The 16,033-nt window shown below is 38.0% G+C and overlaps 1 protein-coding gene across 5 annotated transcripts in view; it reads right to left on the bottom strand.

Annotated features, from left to right (window-relative positions):
• The window catches only part of gramd4a (GRAM domain containing 4a), a 41,046-nt gene extending 25,122 nt beyond the window's left edge, over positions 1 to 15,924 (bottom strand). For 4 of the 5 annotated variants that reach the window (XM_043237569.1, XM_043237572.1, XM_043237570.1 and 1 more), the window contains exons 1-3: positions 15,661 to 15,924; positions 12,327 to 12,534; positions 6,717 to 6,825 (exon numbers count right to left, since the gene is read on the bottom strand). In XM_043237569.1, the coding sequence (XP_043093504.1) occupies positions 6,717 to 6,825; positions 12,327 to 12,534; positions 15,661 to 15,689 (346 nt within the window). In that variant the 5' untranslated portion in view covers positions 15,690 to 15,924. Of the gene's footprint in view, positions 1 to 6,716; positions 6,826 to 6,913; positions 7,084 to 12,326; positions 12,535 to 15,660 lie in introns of those variants that run through there. The other variant, XM_043237573.1, reaches the window with a different exon arrangement.
• Between the last annotated feature and the right edge of the window lie 109 nt (positions 15,925 to 16,033).

The raw sequence follows: 16,033 nt of genomic DNA, 5'->3' as shown, positions 1-16,033 counted from the left end.
ATATTTTACAGGCTGTCACAGTTCCTGCCAGCGGCACCACTGTCATACTAATTATAAGTCAAGGCCGAAATGAAAAGACAAATTTGACAAGCAACCAATGATGCTTCATTACTTTGAAGTTTATGAAGAGAAAATGACATTTTTATATTTTTAAAGACATGTGAGAGGTGCTTGCTCTACTAAACTAGCCGCCACGATAACTCTCGGCTATTGACAGGTTTCGTTGTATAGTTGTTAAGGTGATCTGAAATGCTAGTGCATTGTTAAGTGGTTATTAGCAGGTTTTGAGTTGTTGCTAGGGATTATTAATACTGTGAAACCGCCATGTGATTTGTGTCCCTCTTTCATTTTAGTCTGTTTTGTTTGTTTTGTCTGCAAGGTGAAAACTCTAACCCTGACTGCGTAGAAAAATAACTTTACACACAAATAATGTGTTGAAATGTATTACTTTAGTTTGTTCGAATCACTGATGATAACTATGCGCAATGGTAAAATAGTGCACCAGCCATGCAGAAACAGCATTAATTTTCTACATATGGAAATTGATTTTTAAATATAAACATTTAGAGCTATGCGAGCTATAAGGCTGTTAGTTGTTGGCTTCCGTTTAAGCTGCCAGCCTGAATTACCTCAATTTATTTTTGAAATAATCACGTTTCACGGTGGAACTATCGGTGCTAAACTACATTACCCATGATGCCTGATGCAAAAATCCCACCAATCAGCGTCAAAACAACAATAATTTGCCAATAAAGCTCTTTAGCTCTGTATACTGTCATTTATTTATTACATTACTCAAATATTTATTTACTTTAAATTCAAGTTTTTAATGTTATGCTTAGCCTCGTGACCGTTTGGCTTGGTTCGGGAGACTCCTATGGAAGAAAAATGAAATGTAAAAAATATTTCAGGATCCAATCCTGCTGAAAAAGAGGATGAGCACTGTTGAAATGCATCACTACAAAATTCACAAGAACTCTACTGATATTTGATTGCTGTAATATTGTGCAAAACTAGTTGCTTGTGCTGGTGTTCAATAAATAGCTTTTCTAAAAAAAAAAAAAAAATCTGTCATCATTTACTCACCTTAATGTCATTCCAAACCGAATTCTGAAGAACCAAACAGTTATGGTCCCCATTGACTTCCAAGGTAGGGAAAGAAATACTATGGGAGTCAATGCAGACCATCAACTGTTGGATTAGCATAATTTTTTACAATTTTTACATTCAACGTAAGAAATACACATTTGGAATGACATGATGGTCAGTAAATTACGACAAAATTTTAATTGTGGGGTACACTATCCCTTTGACCTCTTAAGTTCTTTGTCATATTTGGGATATTTTACATATTGGCATACCTAAATTTAAAATAGTGCCATTATCACATACACTGGTCTAAACTGATAAAACAAAATGGTCTCATCTGACAGTAAATACCCTAAATTGTATCACATGGGTAGAAGTATTGTTATTTTTAAATTGTGCTTTTTCATCATTTTATAATAAACACACATAATAATAAAAATTAAATATTTAAAAGTCTGTTATTTAAGACCTGTTTGGTTTACATCCCTGCAGAAAGTTTCTTTTGATTCCATTAGGTGCCAGCTAACAGTGATTTTTTTTTTTAAATTATTATTATTACTATTATTTTCTGTTATTAAAGTTATTTGAAGGGAGGAAATACGTCCTCTAGAGGTCTCCATTCTGTGAGTTCAGACATACTTAAATTTCAAATAATCTCAGTACTATATCTATGGAGCCTTTTGCACAAAAACGCCTTAAAAGTTCCACACATGGGTGAAATATTTCAGAATTATTATTGTATTTGTTCACAATCCACAGTTTTGCAGCGGAACTCTAACAACAGATTGGTCTAGGCATTTGATCGATGTCTTTTTGAAACCCAAATTTTTAATGAAGATCAATTTGGTCCTTCGTTCACTTAATTTTCCCGCGGGTTCGTTTACAAACAAGGTGCAATGCGATGCGGGAATCTGAAAAAGACTACAACCAAGAGATCTGGCGGTACTGATTTATTTATGCATTTATTACCTAAATCACATCAGCGTCTGACATCACACAGCTATCAGCCAATCACAGCTGTGGGCGTTTACTTATGAGTCTACCACGCCTATTCAAACGGAGCGTTCTGACGAGGGGGGTTATAAACAAGACAGAAAATTTTTAAAATAACAAAAATCTTGACAACATTATAAGCGGACCTCAGAGAACAGTCAAGAAATTAAAAAGGCACTTCACGACCCATTTAAAAAAAAAAAACTTTTGGCAAAAACTAAATGAAAACAGACCAGGAAAGGAAAATACGAGACGGAAAACATGGGATATAAATAAAAAGTAAAAAGAATAGCCTATTTAGAGTCTGTTGTTAAGATGAGAGGCCGATAGTAAAGAACGCAGGAAAAGGAATCCTCAGCTCTGACGTGTATTCGCTAGGAACCGTTATGTAACACCAATTCCCACACGTTATGAATATTGTAAAAGTCTAAGATAAATCACGGCGAGATTTTCTTTGTGTCCCCGACAATCGAGTTTCACTGCATTTTGAAACAAGAACAATGTGCAGTTCCGATGAATATTTCGATTCAGAAACTAATGTAGTCACTTTTCGAAACAATATGCGTCTGATTTATATGGTTGAATCAGCGTTTTCATATGTGGGTTTTGTTTGTGTTCGGTGTGTGCTGCCAAAGAGAAGGCGATGAACTTTTCATCCCTTGATCTCATTACTTAACCTTAACGGACACAGAACTATGACACTACAGCAGACACACACACACACATGCTGCCACGACTCAATCACGTCTATAAATCACATGAAAAAAAAATTAAATAAAAAATTAAGAACATCATGTGAAGTGTAAAATATAATGTTAACTAATCTGTGAGGCATTCTGAAATCCATGAGCTGTTTTCTTTTTATTGTTTTTATAATTAATAAAAAGGTGTTTCAACTTGAAATAACTTGTTATGTGTCACTTAATAATATTTTAAAGTCATGGCTAAACTAAAACTTTTTTTAGGCAGCGGGGTAACAAGTTATTTCAAGTTGAAACGTTACATAAAAGTTGAAATATTACACAAGATGTAATGATATAAAGGTGTATAAAACGTAGAAACCTTCTTCATTAGTGGTTGTTATTGTAGTATACAGACTGCGGCTTGTAAACTCATGATACGAAATTATATATTTTCCTCATACTGATGTCTAATATAAAGCAGGAGTTACTTGATACTTCAAAAAAAATCTACATTAGTTATAGATGATATATTTGTTGTATAAAATGTAAAATTTGCATTTTGAATGCCATTTTCAGCAAGAAAATCTCAACCAGTACCGGTTATATTTATGTTATTTTGTATTTAAAGGGGACAAACTGTAGCTGGTAGCAGTTACAATATTTTCAGTTACAGTATTAAATTAGAGCTATTTGAATTATGTATAATAATCGTTTGAGTATAATACTTAATATATTAAATGATTTATTATTTATCATACAAACAGACTTTTTCTAGACTATCTGTTTTAAAAATAAATAATGCAACATATGAAGCAATCATCCCCTTCCCAAAAAAATATATATCATAAATCGTATAATATTTAAGTTGAAGAAAAATACTGAAGACAAAAGTGTAACAGCAAATGTCTGTGATGTCAGCACAACTACTCAGCGATGACTGGCAACGCTGTGTTAAATGGGTCAGAGGTATAAGACGGGAATACACGGGATAAACACACACACACACACACACACACACTTAAAATAGACTTTCAGCTATATGTGGGAATTGATGTCAGCAGTGGGTCAAACTCAAAAGCGTCCGTTCCACACACACTCCCATCAATAATATCTGTAGGCTAACTGATAGATAATGGTGCTCATAAAAGCAGGATCACGTGTTCAACTTCTAGGAAAAGTCATTCTGAATAGTCAAATGCATCAATGTACAATATATATGCACTTAGCTGAATGAACGGAACATGGTAAAAATAAAACAAAGCAACATAAAAGAAGAACTTCCCCTGGAAAAGCGATTTGCAATATAAAACTTTATAAAGGACAGAAAAACTAAAACCACAGCCTTATCGGACTCTAAATAAAAATGAATTTCAAGAGGTGATGGATTTGCGTCATGAGCGGTCCGATATTTCAATCAGTTGAATTTGATTCGAACCTGGGTTTCATTTAAAGAAATGAGAACTAGACACATCACACCTTACCTACTTCAGAGGACCTATTGTTAACGGGTGTCTTATCACGTCCTGTAGCTCAAGCAATAAAGATGGACGATGCCGAAGTCATGGGTTCAGTTCCCAGGGAATGCATAACCTGAAAAGATGTTCTTCAGCTCTTATGGTTACAGAAAAGCAACAAAATCTAAGAATATGTATCGAATCTGTAATATAACTGCGTGATAATTAGAGGTCAACCAATAGAGGACTATACCAATAGTGATGACTAGGTCGGATGCAACCCGGAAAAGCTATCGAAAGTTTTTTTTTCCAGCAATCGGTTATCGTGCCGATTAATCGGCAACAACAGTAATGGTACCGGCCACAAAAATCACATAAAAACTGTGACGCAGTCAAGCTGATGTCAACGCATGTTCAAGAGTAAACAAACTCTAAAAGTCTGCCTCTATGGAAAGATCTTTTTTTGAGCTACGACTGCAACGTTATAATTTCTAGCATGTTCCCATTCACGTGTGTGTGCTACACCTCTGAAGGAAAACGAATCCATGACCACGATTCTGCTTCTCCCGATGCTCTAGCGGCTTCCCTCTTTAATCCTTATCCCGCTTCATGTTTTATACGTCTCTCCCATTCATTTTCCTGTAGCTTGCGTGTGCCGACTCGCTTCCCCCCCGCGGAGCTCATGTGTGGGTTCTCCTGCGTGTGGGAGTCCGCTGACAGTGGCGCGCTTAAGGTTACATAACAACCGATTGTGACAGTGTCGTTCGCTAATGATCTTCAGCTGCTGTTCATGTGTCGTTCCGATTTTTACTGCAGCCGTGACGGACCACCCTTCACATGCATGTTTTAGTTTTTCCAGAGCCTGCTCACTGGTACATATTGTTTTTAAACTGAGCTAATCATATTGTCTATATCCATAACCCTTATAGACGCATTGCATTGAACGTTCTAAGCATTCGGCAGATGCATTTTTATCCAGAGCAAAATCAAAGGATATTCTAGCCAAGGTACATATTTTCTTCCATATATGCTTCATAAAAGGACAATATTTGAAATAATGCACGCAAGTCATGTACTAAAGTCCATGCAAAATACATCAGTATTCATTCATTGAAAACACTGAGATCAGACTAAGATCTCTTTAGCTGTTCGTGAGAGAGGCGACGTCTTCTTTGTGAATGAATCACGCAGCTTGTTTCAGTGAATCGGTTGATCTAGTTCACAAAACTAGATATATTTTCTGAACCAGAAGATTAAATCTGTTAAATCTGGTTCGTTCCTCACAAATGGAGACTTCAGAAGGCTTGCTATGTAGAGTCGGATGACTTTTATCGTATGGTTTTTTGTAAAGCTTAAAAAGCTGCAATTTCTTCAGCAGTCAAAGTCAGATCAACATGAAAAGCTTTATTTTTGGCCGAATGAAGACATTATTTAGTTCCGTTAGGAAGCGGTTTTTCCTCATGGGAACTGAAGCGAGAACATTTTGTCCCCAATGTAGGTGTTTTAATGCTGTCGCATAAAAAGATAGCAAATGCTCGCTCATAAAAACACTTATACACGAGTATCTAAAAGATCATCAGCTCGCACACATCCGTACACTCAAGCTAAGCGGTCTAAAATGGGCAACAATTGTTTTTAGTCTTGTTTGAGTGAACAAGACTTAAGCAATTTGGTAAAATGACCACAAGAGTGCGGCTCTTTCGTTAAACCAACCCTTTTGAACCCAATCCCACTGTCAAGATAAAGAGAAAAGTGTGGCTATCACAGAATTGAAGACCTTCAAGAACAAACCAAAGTTCGGATTTAAAACGAATATTTATAAAATAGTAAAGTCTTCTTTAAAACTCATTTGCAATCAGAGGCGAGCATACATTGTGCAGCTCGTCTAGAAAGAATGCAGAGTTAGAACTAATCTAAGAAATGTGCATGTAATGAATGTTTATATAAAATATTTGACCCCGTGAAACGGAATTTCAGGGACATTTTTATGAACGTATTTTTCATCCATAAAAATCTCATCAATTTTGGACAAAAGCTCTACCGAATTAATTAAAGACGTATTCAGAATTTTATTTACGGTGAACAAGGAGAGCCCTGGAATGAAATATCGTGAGATAGATGAAAGAATTATAAAAATCTAAACTTTTTACCCACAAACCGTTAAATATCAAGAGCATTTTTATCCCTTCGCTTAACGTTTTTGTCACAAAACCTAGTAAATTTTACCCTTGCCAGTTTTTGGCCATTATAGTAAAGTTTTCATAAGCCATACAAATACAAACTAATACTATAAACTACAGCATACTGTAATTTGGGTCAGGTATTGAAAAGGACCGTATCATAAATTTCTGTAATGGTATACAACACATGCTGAAACCCTTAATGCATAACCTGTAGGTACAAATGAAAAACTGTACACATACATAAAGGGCATCCCAACTTTATATTCCATATATCATACATAGAATTCAAGCGCAGACATCCTTTCAGTACTCACGTAGGAAGTGTTTCTCCAATAAGGCAATTTCCAAATGACCCTTGACCTCATTGAGACGTTCCGATTCGCTCCTCAGGTCTTGCATGACAGACAAAGTCCCCAAACCAGCCTGAAAAAAACCCCCCCACAAGGTTATTGACAGATAAGAACCCGAAACAAACCAACACACAAACTAGTCTTTCCAAGCTGTGACTTACAGAATACCAGCCTTCTCTACGGTGTCTCCCTCCTGTTTTTGTCAGATAAGCCTCAAACTGGAGGCCGGTCTCAATGACAAACGTAGACTGTAATATTCTGACTCACTGCTGGCACGACATGAACCTGCTCTGACTCCATCCCAACCGCGCGTGCACTCACACACACACACACTCACACACACACAGGCTGAAAGAACGCAAGATCTGCAGAAAGACGAGCCGCAGTGAGAGAGAGACAGAGAAAGTAGGTGAGTGAGAGATTAGGAGAGAGGGCGGCACTGCAGAGAGAGACAGCGGAAAAGCAGAGGTATCTCTTTAAGAGGCCAATGCGACTGACAGTGCAGGCATGCTTTCTTCTCTGACATACACACACACACGTTTGGTGTCACAGCATTAAAGCTCTGACTGGAAAACGGCACGCTATTTGCAGCAGAATTACATCCAAGCTGATGAGGCACGTACATAAACACATAAGCAACAGTAGGGGAAATGGAGAATGTGATAGCAAATTAGGGATGCACGTGGAAAATATACAGAAATTAGGGCAAGGATAGACACACAGAAGAGCAAAACATGGTAAAAAAAAAAGAAGCATTTAAACATCAAAGTAGCTTGATCATGGGAGCTTAGTTCTGGGCTGCCTTTGCCAAAAGCATTGTTGACCGTAGCTCAATTGGTTTCAATGTACTTACAATGCTGACAATGTTTTTGGGAAAAGCAGCACTGGGCTACAGGTTTTCTCATCAATCACGTGCGCCATAAAGGTCAGGTGACCCATCACCCTGGAGCCACATAAACTCTTAAAACATCATACATGGTCTCATAACGATGCAGCGCCATGTCCTTCACTAGTGACTATCTTCAGCTGTCATATCAGTCAGCAGACAGGGAAACATCCATAATTTTAGATATTCTACAGAGCTGTTGAAAGCTCTGCAATTATTTTCAGGGAAATACACATCCATAACACTTTGCTAAATGATTTTAAAGTTATTTCAAAAGGTACTTACAGCTTACAATGGCAAAAGAACCCAAAACCCACAATGACAGGGACTGATGAAATAACAATAGAAAACTCTAATGTTAACTAACAGGACCTTTTTATAAATTGTTACTCATGAATCGGTGCTTCAGAATCCAAATTCTGAATCCTATGTTGATATATATATATATATATATATATATATATATATATATATATATATATATATATATATATATATATATATATATATATATATATATATATATATATATATAATTATATAATTGTAGTATATATATATATATATATATATATATATATATATATATATATATATATATATATATATATATATATATATATATATATATATATATATATATATATATATAGGTAGGTATATAATTGTAGTAATTCCATGACCCTATTTTAATGCGCATTTTGAAGTATTGCATGAGAAATGAGTGATGGAAACGCCAAAATATGAATAAAAATCCCGTAATTTGCAAAATAGTTTTTACATTCCCTTCAGGTAATTTTGCTGTTAATGGGAGATTGCATTTTGCCACTAAATTCCTCCAAGCGCATCAAAAAAAGGACAGCTATTGGACAAGAACGCCCGACTAACCAGCATCTGAAAGGCTGTCATGATAATCCGGAAATGCTCACTCTGAGGCACAAGTAATTTATTATAAATGAAAATTATTATATTCAGTAGCTTGTCCTACTTTGCTTAGTTATTTATAGCGACAGCTTACCGGGTATCTACGATTTTGTTCTCTCTGACTGGTTGGATTTGCCCGCAAAATGTTTTATGCGTTAGGCATAGGTTAAGTTCACAACTCTGAACGGAAACTCAGCTTTTGTGATGAGTGACGATAGTCTCAGCCTCACATGTAACACCAACAGACCAGTGGCTGACCACCTGATGCATATCGTGCACAAAATTGGATTTTCGTGTTGCTTTCTTTAATGTTCCGTCGAAAGAATGACAGAAGTTGTGTTTACGACTGCGCCAATGAGCATTTATAGGGATCGACTAAATGCTGGATTTTCGAAAGTGTTGGAAATATTTAAAGCGTGTGGCGTCGAAAGAGCATTATTGTAGACATTTCCATAGCCCTACACGTGACGCGGCACAAGACGAAACATGATTGGTTGCTTGGCCCGTCAGTCATATGGCCTCTTGTGCCTTCTCCTGTCAGTCTGAAGGTCTGGCTCTACGCTAGACTAAAGCGAGCATGCCAACAAAGTGCCATGCACCGGTTTTACATACAATCTAAAAACAACAGCAAGTTCTTCATTTCCATGCCTACTAGCTATTTAATCCGCATTTTGCACCTCTGCGACACAAAACTAAGTGTCCTGAAACAGAATATATCAGAAGGGTCATCAGTGGAGCATGAAAGAGCTTCCAGCAGAGAGACTGTAGGCGACTGGCTCTTATAAACCGGATATTTAGAGTCAATCAAACCCCTGCTTGTGTGAAAAACCGATCTCATTACCTCCAGCCTTCAGGGACTCATCGGTGCACGAATCCAAAAGTAAAAAGTGCTGACAAGTGTCGTGTTGGCTCCACGCGTGTCTGTGTTTGTATGCGAGAGCCATTTGGATCAGCGTGCGAGCGATGACTCACTCCTTGATCCCCGTCTAAAAGTCACGGCACCGCCGGTCACAATCTCTGTTAGCGGGCTGTTGCATTCGACACTAAAGCTGCCCGCGATGCAGGAAATGCAAACACATGCAAACAGAGTGGCAAGACTGGTCAGCTTTTCAGCATGTGGGGAAAGTTAGGTTGCACACTTCCCGAAAGCCAGTGTATTGATTTTTTTTTTTAGCTCTTCAAAAGGTTTTATTGCTAAAATTAAATTACGTAGGAGGGAGCTCAATTTCTGGTGGAAACCATTTTCATATTACCCCCACATCGGTTTGACAAATGTGAGCCTCATGGACAAGACAAAACTTTTTAGGTATCATAAATTAGGTGCACTTGCAACACAGCAGAAGAAGCACAAAGAGAAAACTAGACCTGAAACTTTATTTTACAGTTCTGTTCCCCGTGTACATACTGTGTAATTACAACAACCAAGTAATAACTAGGAACAACTACCTTAGTGAGTAGTTACCTTATATTGCCTGTACTTTTTTGGGTAAATAGACTGTAAGTACATGGAAAATGCAACCATTATAGGTTTATTAGTCCATCAGATGAAATTGTCCAATAAATTAGAAATGGAAAAGCAAAGACCATCAGTGCATGAATGCATTTTGATATGAACTGGCACTAGTATGCTAAACTATGATTTCAATAAATGTCTAAAACTAAAAAAAGAAAAGACATCCAAATAAATTCACCATATGTTAAAAATATCATATTTAGAGGCTTTCTCCTACTTTCCTTAGCGATATTTAGTGCCAGTTTACCAGGAAGTGACGTTTAATCTGAATCTTTGGATGGAAACGTAGCTATTTAGAAGTAGTCTAAAATCGGAATTTAATAAATGACTGGATGGCTCCCGCAATTCCAAGCCGCTCCCTTAACCGAGACCTTAAATCGGTGAGTGCGCTTGGGATTTCTGGGATTTAAACTCATGACCATATGTGCTGGTTTGATAGGATTTCAGCTTGAGAGGATAAGAAGACGTGACTCTTGCCTCATAACATCCACGGCTTCTTACGTCTTGTGTCCACGCAGTTTCTCCATTGAAAACATTAAATAAAGCCGATGCGCTATAATGTTGCAGCATAAACATATTTGTTACGTCCAGAAGCCCGATGCTGTCTTTTTCACTAGGTACATCAATAAATAACATTTCAACAATCATAAAATAAGACATATCTAGATGCCTATATGTAAAATATCTAGATGTTTTCACTGATTTAATGGGTTACAGGTAAACAGCCTTCTGAGATTGCGTTTAATCTGTTTCCCACAAAACTTTACCAAAGACCAGCTTCTACCCAAGGTCTTCTACTCATATATGACCCTGAACCACAAAACCAAAATTGCTGTCTTAAGCCTTAAGTTGCTGAGGTATATTTGTAGCAATACAGCCAGAAATACATTGCCAACAATCATAAGTACGTAAAGATCATGTTCCATGAAGATATACTGTACATTTCCTATTTCCATTGCTGAGAACATCATTTGGACAGCGATTTTCTTTGGTGTGGGACTGTGGGTATTTTCTGGGTGCTCCGGTTTCTCCTACGGTCTAAAGACATTTCAGGATAGGTAAATTCTGGGATAGGCTCCAGCATCCCCTACTTATGATAAGCGGTTTGGAGATTGGATGGATAGAAGGAAGGTTTTGCTATCTACAGTTTGGAACAGCCAGAGATGCCTACTGGGTTTTGGAACAGAGCCATTGTTGAGGGATGAACACCGGGCACACTACCATACAGTATGGCACCCCGCAGCGCCCAACGCTAGATGGAAAACCCACGGGGGCCCGTCACTCGACATCTCGGTTTACATTTACAAAACACGCTCGCGTCGCAGATGGAAGCAGAGGAAGCTGGCTCTTACGCAACACCATGACTAATCTGAGGTTCCATCATTGAGGGGAAAGCCTCAAAATAAACAGAACACCAAATTAGAGAGATAGGACTGGAAAGCTCTCAGAAAACATATTTAACGTGATTACGGGCAAATAATTCGCCCATGAACCATCAGCGAAATGAAAAGGTACCAGACTGAAAGCTACAGCGTCTGGTGTTAACAGGACGGTAAAGCGCTTTAAAGCATCATTTGGCCGCAAGGGCTGAGGCCTTCCTGTATTTCTCAGGAACGCTGGCGCAGTTTAACTAGGCGAATGAGATAATGACTAGACAGAACATTAAACAAGCTCTTTCTGCCTTGCTGCATTATGGAAGATAAAGAGGTGGTTGACATGAAAAGGTCAGACTGTAAAAGAGACGGAGAAAACTGACTTCAAGGAAGTACCTTCTAATGGGCCGTTTGCACACAACACATTTTTTATGCTCCACTGTGCCATTAATGCTTTTTTTTTTAACGTATATGTGCTAAATCAATGCTTTCGATCGGTGGTCATGTCTTGCACATGAAGTAGTGAACAAAATGCACCTCAAACCTTGTATTTCTCAAGCATCGATGGTTTTCGTTTTGACATTTGTGGTATAGAATACAGACCAGCGTTGAGTCGGCAAAGGGCCGCTTTGAGGGCCTATAACAAGACATCAAGTCTAAATCCAAGTCACCATCAGACAGCAGCATGATGTTGTTGGAAGCGAACGAATGATACCTTAAAACGTTGTCTACCTTGGCAGCTCACTAGGTTTGGAAACCGATCTTCTATAACATGTATAACATAACTAACACACACAGGTGTTCTTAAACGAACTCATACGTCACGCATCCTCAATAGAAAGACGTCAAATGTAATGAGAGCGTTTGCATTTACTTACAGGGTCTCTTTGTTCGTCATTGTCTCGTATTGAAGGTCGAGGTCTCAGCAGCATGTCGTCACTACATTCGGTGTCGGACCCCGTGGGGGACTCGGGTAAATCCAGGAAGTCATCTCGCTTTGGACCACGGAATCTTATTTTGTCCAGCCGCTTCAGCATGTTCAACACAGCTGCTTTAGGCTTTACCTTAACATTGTGTATGGCAGCCCTGCGGAAACGCAAAAAAAGTATTAAGGGTAAACGTGCCGCATTTGCAGAAACCTTTAACGTGCAGAACGAACGGTTGTGTTGTGAAGAGGACGCAGGTGTTGCGCTGCAAACCTGCTGAAGAAATCTCGCTCGCACATAATGAAGATGCAAAGTGGCTTTATTACAGTAAGCCAATCGTACTGACAGACTGATATATATCATCCTGTCAATTTAATTAGCCAATTTTTGGCTCGTTTGAGATTACTGGCACGGACTTGGACGGCTGGAAATATGTTGGTAAACATTGTGTATATGTCTCAGCAAAGTTAATATATATATATATAAATATATATCTTCTAATAATAATTTATTAAAGTACTGTGAAAAATATGCTGTATCACTCTACCCAAAGCCTTTTTGTATAATGGAAATAATGCATTAGAATTATTCACAATGAGCATTGTAACAAGTAATAAGAATAAGTCTTATAATGCATTATTCAATCAATCAATCAATCATTTTTATTTATATAGCGCTTTTAACAACACAGGTTGCATCAAAGCACATTATTAATTATTAATGTGCAATTATTTATACATGTACAATGCATTTTGAAGATAACTGAATGCAACTGCATTGAACAAACGCTTCAGGTAATGCATTTTTTAAAATGTTAATTATATTAATCAATTAATACATTAATAAAAATAAACGTGTATAAAAAAATTGTAAAAAAATTCCGATTTATGATTCTGAAAAAGCATGCATTATTATGTAATATAAACATTGTAAAGCCAATATAAAGAATAATAATAAAAAAGATAAAATTAACAATACAACAACAACAATAACAATAACTATGTTTTTTTTTTGTTTTTGTTTTTTTTAATAAGCTTTTACGCACTAATAGATGATGGAAAGCCACAACATTTACTTCGATTTCATTAATTGTGTTACTTTTGATTAAATGCGAACCCTTTGCCCGAAATACGCTATTACATTTTACCCAGAAGTCACTCGTATCCCGAGCTTAGCTCTTTTGCTCCCGAAGAGGAACGCCCCCAAAAGAACCACAAGGGACGCTTTTCCTGCCTCCAGCAAAAAGTTTTCGAAATCCCGAGGAAACCCCGGTGGAAACGTTAGGGCCATTTGGGGATTTCTCACAGAACTCGGGCATGAGACTACCTCCGTGAAAGTGCTTTAATGACCATCATAATGTGCGTAGGATTCAACTATTCCACGGTCTGTAATAATAAAAGGCTTTAAATTTCATTTGTAGTTAAATTGCTCATTTTTGCAATCATGTTAAACAAGCAATCTAAGTTTACAGGAATAGGAGTATAATTTAGTAAGTTAAAATAACAAAATACACAGGTAAGAACAAAGACCGTAGACGACAAAAACGGTGGGGTCATGAACTTCAATTGTAAACCGTCTCTCTCATTATAGAACAGGGACTGCCTTGAGAGCTCTCTGTGCTTATTATTATGAAATTACATCCGGCCATTATTGTGATTCCGCACGCTGTGAGAGCAGCAGAAGTCTATAGTCAAGTACACAAGGCGGAACTAAACGCGTCCGCCCCCCATATAACCCACCGACATCTATACGGCCTACATCTCTAACACAGACATTCACCGGCAAGGCCTTCTGATTCACTTCTAACTGAACGCCGTGACTTACAACAGCGACAGCGACAAGGACATTCACGTACGTGAGAGAGAAATTAAACTCGGTTCATTCGAGATCAAATCTACACCACACAATAGTCACAAACACAAAATGTGCTTCTTTACTGTGCATGAGTCACACTCAAGAGTTCAACGCTACAGGTGCTGCCTACGTAAACTTTTTCATTACAGGAATGCTTTTTTTTTTTTTTTTTTTTTTTTCTTGAGAAAACGGCTCATTCTGAAACCACCAGATCTGAAAATGAGCGAAATAAAAAAAGTTACGAAACGGACAAATTAATCAAAACTAATCATCGATGAACCAATTTCTTAGCTATTCAAAGAAACAATGGATCAATAACTCAGCATCCCATGGTTTAATTAGCGACTCAACAGGGCAGTGAATTAATAAAACCACCGATTAATTACTCATATGATAAATTAATAAGCGAAACAAAGAGAATAATGAATTGATTGATTGACTGAACGATCAGGGATTTCATTATTTTAATATTTTAATTGACTTCGCAACGGATAAAACTAACCGGCGATTCAGCAGGCCAACGAATCTGTGGTTAAATTAATCAAAAGTTAGTTAATTTAATTAATGACTTAGCTAATCAATTATTCAACGCTTTCAGACACTTTATTTAAATGATTCGGTTAATTTCGTAATGAACGAATCAACGACTCAATCAGTAAATAATTAAATGAATCCATGGACCGGTTAAACAAAAATTATTTAGTGTCAATGATTTAAGAGATCGATGAATCAGTGGAACAATTAATTTATGTAACAATAAATGATAAATCACTTAATCCAAATAATTAATCAATGACTCAACAGGTCTATGAAACCATATAGTGTCTGATTTCAATATTATAATAATAAATGATAAATTGACTTAATAGTAGATCAATGAATCAACGGAGCAATGGGAAACAGCAAATCAATAAAACCACCGATCAGCGAGTCGTTCGATCTTGCCTTCACAGAACAACGAATAGCTGGCCAGCGAACGAGTCAATGAATCAGTCAATGAATCAATAAACAAATCAACCAATTAACGACTTCCTTTCAGAATCGCGCGTGCCAACACCAGTAACGCGCGCAAGCGGTTCCGCAGGCCGGTCTGCGCGTCGCGTAAACGCGATGCGTACGCTCCGACGTTCTTACAGAACGATACATTTTGTTCCGGAGATCGACGTGCAACGGCTCCGCGTTCCGGGAACGCGTTTAAACGCCGCCATAAACAAAGCGACGACGCGTTCGATTACGACGTGCGCGCGCTTAGCCATTTAAATCAGCGGGTCTTAGCGCGACACCGACACCGATACGAACGGCTTCGCTTCACTCAGAACAGAAACGCTTTCGTCCGCGAATCACGACAGTCCTCCTCTGCGCGCACACACCGTAAATCGCCTGTTGCCCTCCCGAACATCATTAAAAGACGCGCGTTTAAAGACCCGCTTACCCGGCTCGCAAATCGTAGCAAAGTTTCATGAACCCCGCTGATGGTCGGTGATAGATCCTTCAGTAACACCTGCTGGAAAACCCGCTGTAAATATACACCAGATCCCTGAGCGGGAGCGCGCTCTCTTCCCCTCCGCTGCCTATAAGAGCTGCGCGGTGTCCCCGGAGTCTTGATTGTGTGTGAGTTAATGTCAATCCCTCCAGAGAACACGGATCTGCGTGTCTTGTTGATGTCACCGAACTCACACACACACTCTCACACACACACACAGCAGACGGGCAGATCTCCTAAACGAGTCCGCTGATCTCTTAAAGGGGCCGCACCACGGTCTACTATCACATATTTTCATTTTATTGCACTTATTATGACTATT

This window comes from Puntigrus tetrazona, chromosome 4 (assembly GCF_018831695.1).
Source record: "Puntigrus tetrazona isolate hp1 chromosome 4, ASM1883169v1, whole genome shotgun sequence".
Taxonomy (NCBI): domain Eukaryota; kingdom Metazoa; phylum Chordata; class Actinopteri; order Cypriniformes; family Cyprinidae; genus Puntigrus; species Puntigrus tetrazona.
Note: the sequence above shows the minus strand (reverse complement) of the source record. Positions and strands in the feature narration are given on the sequence as shown.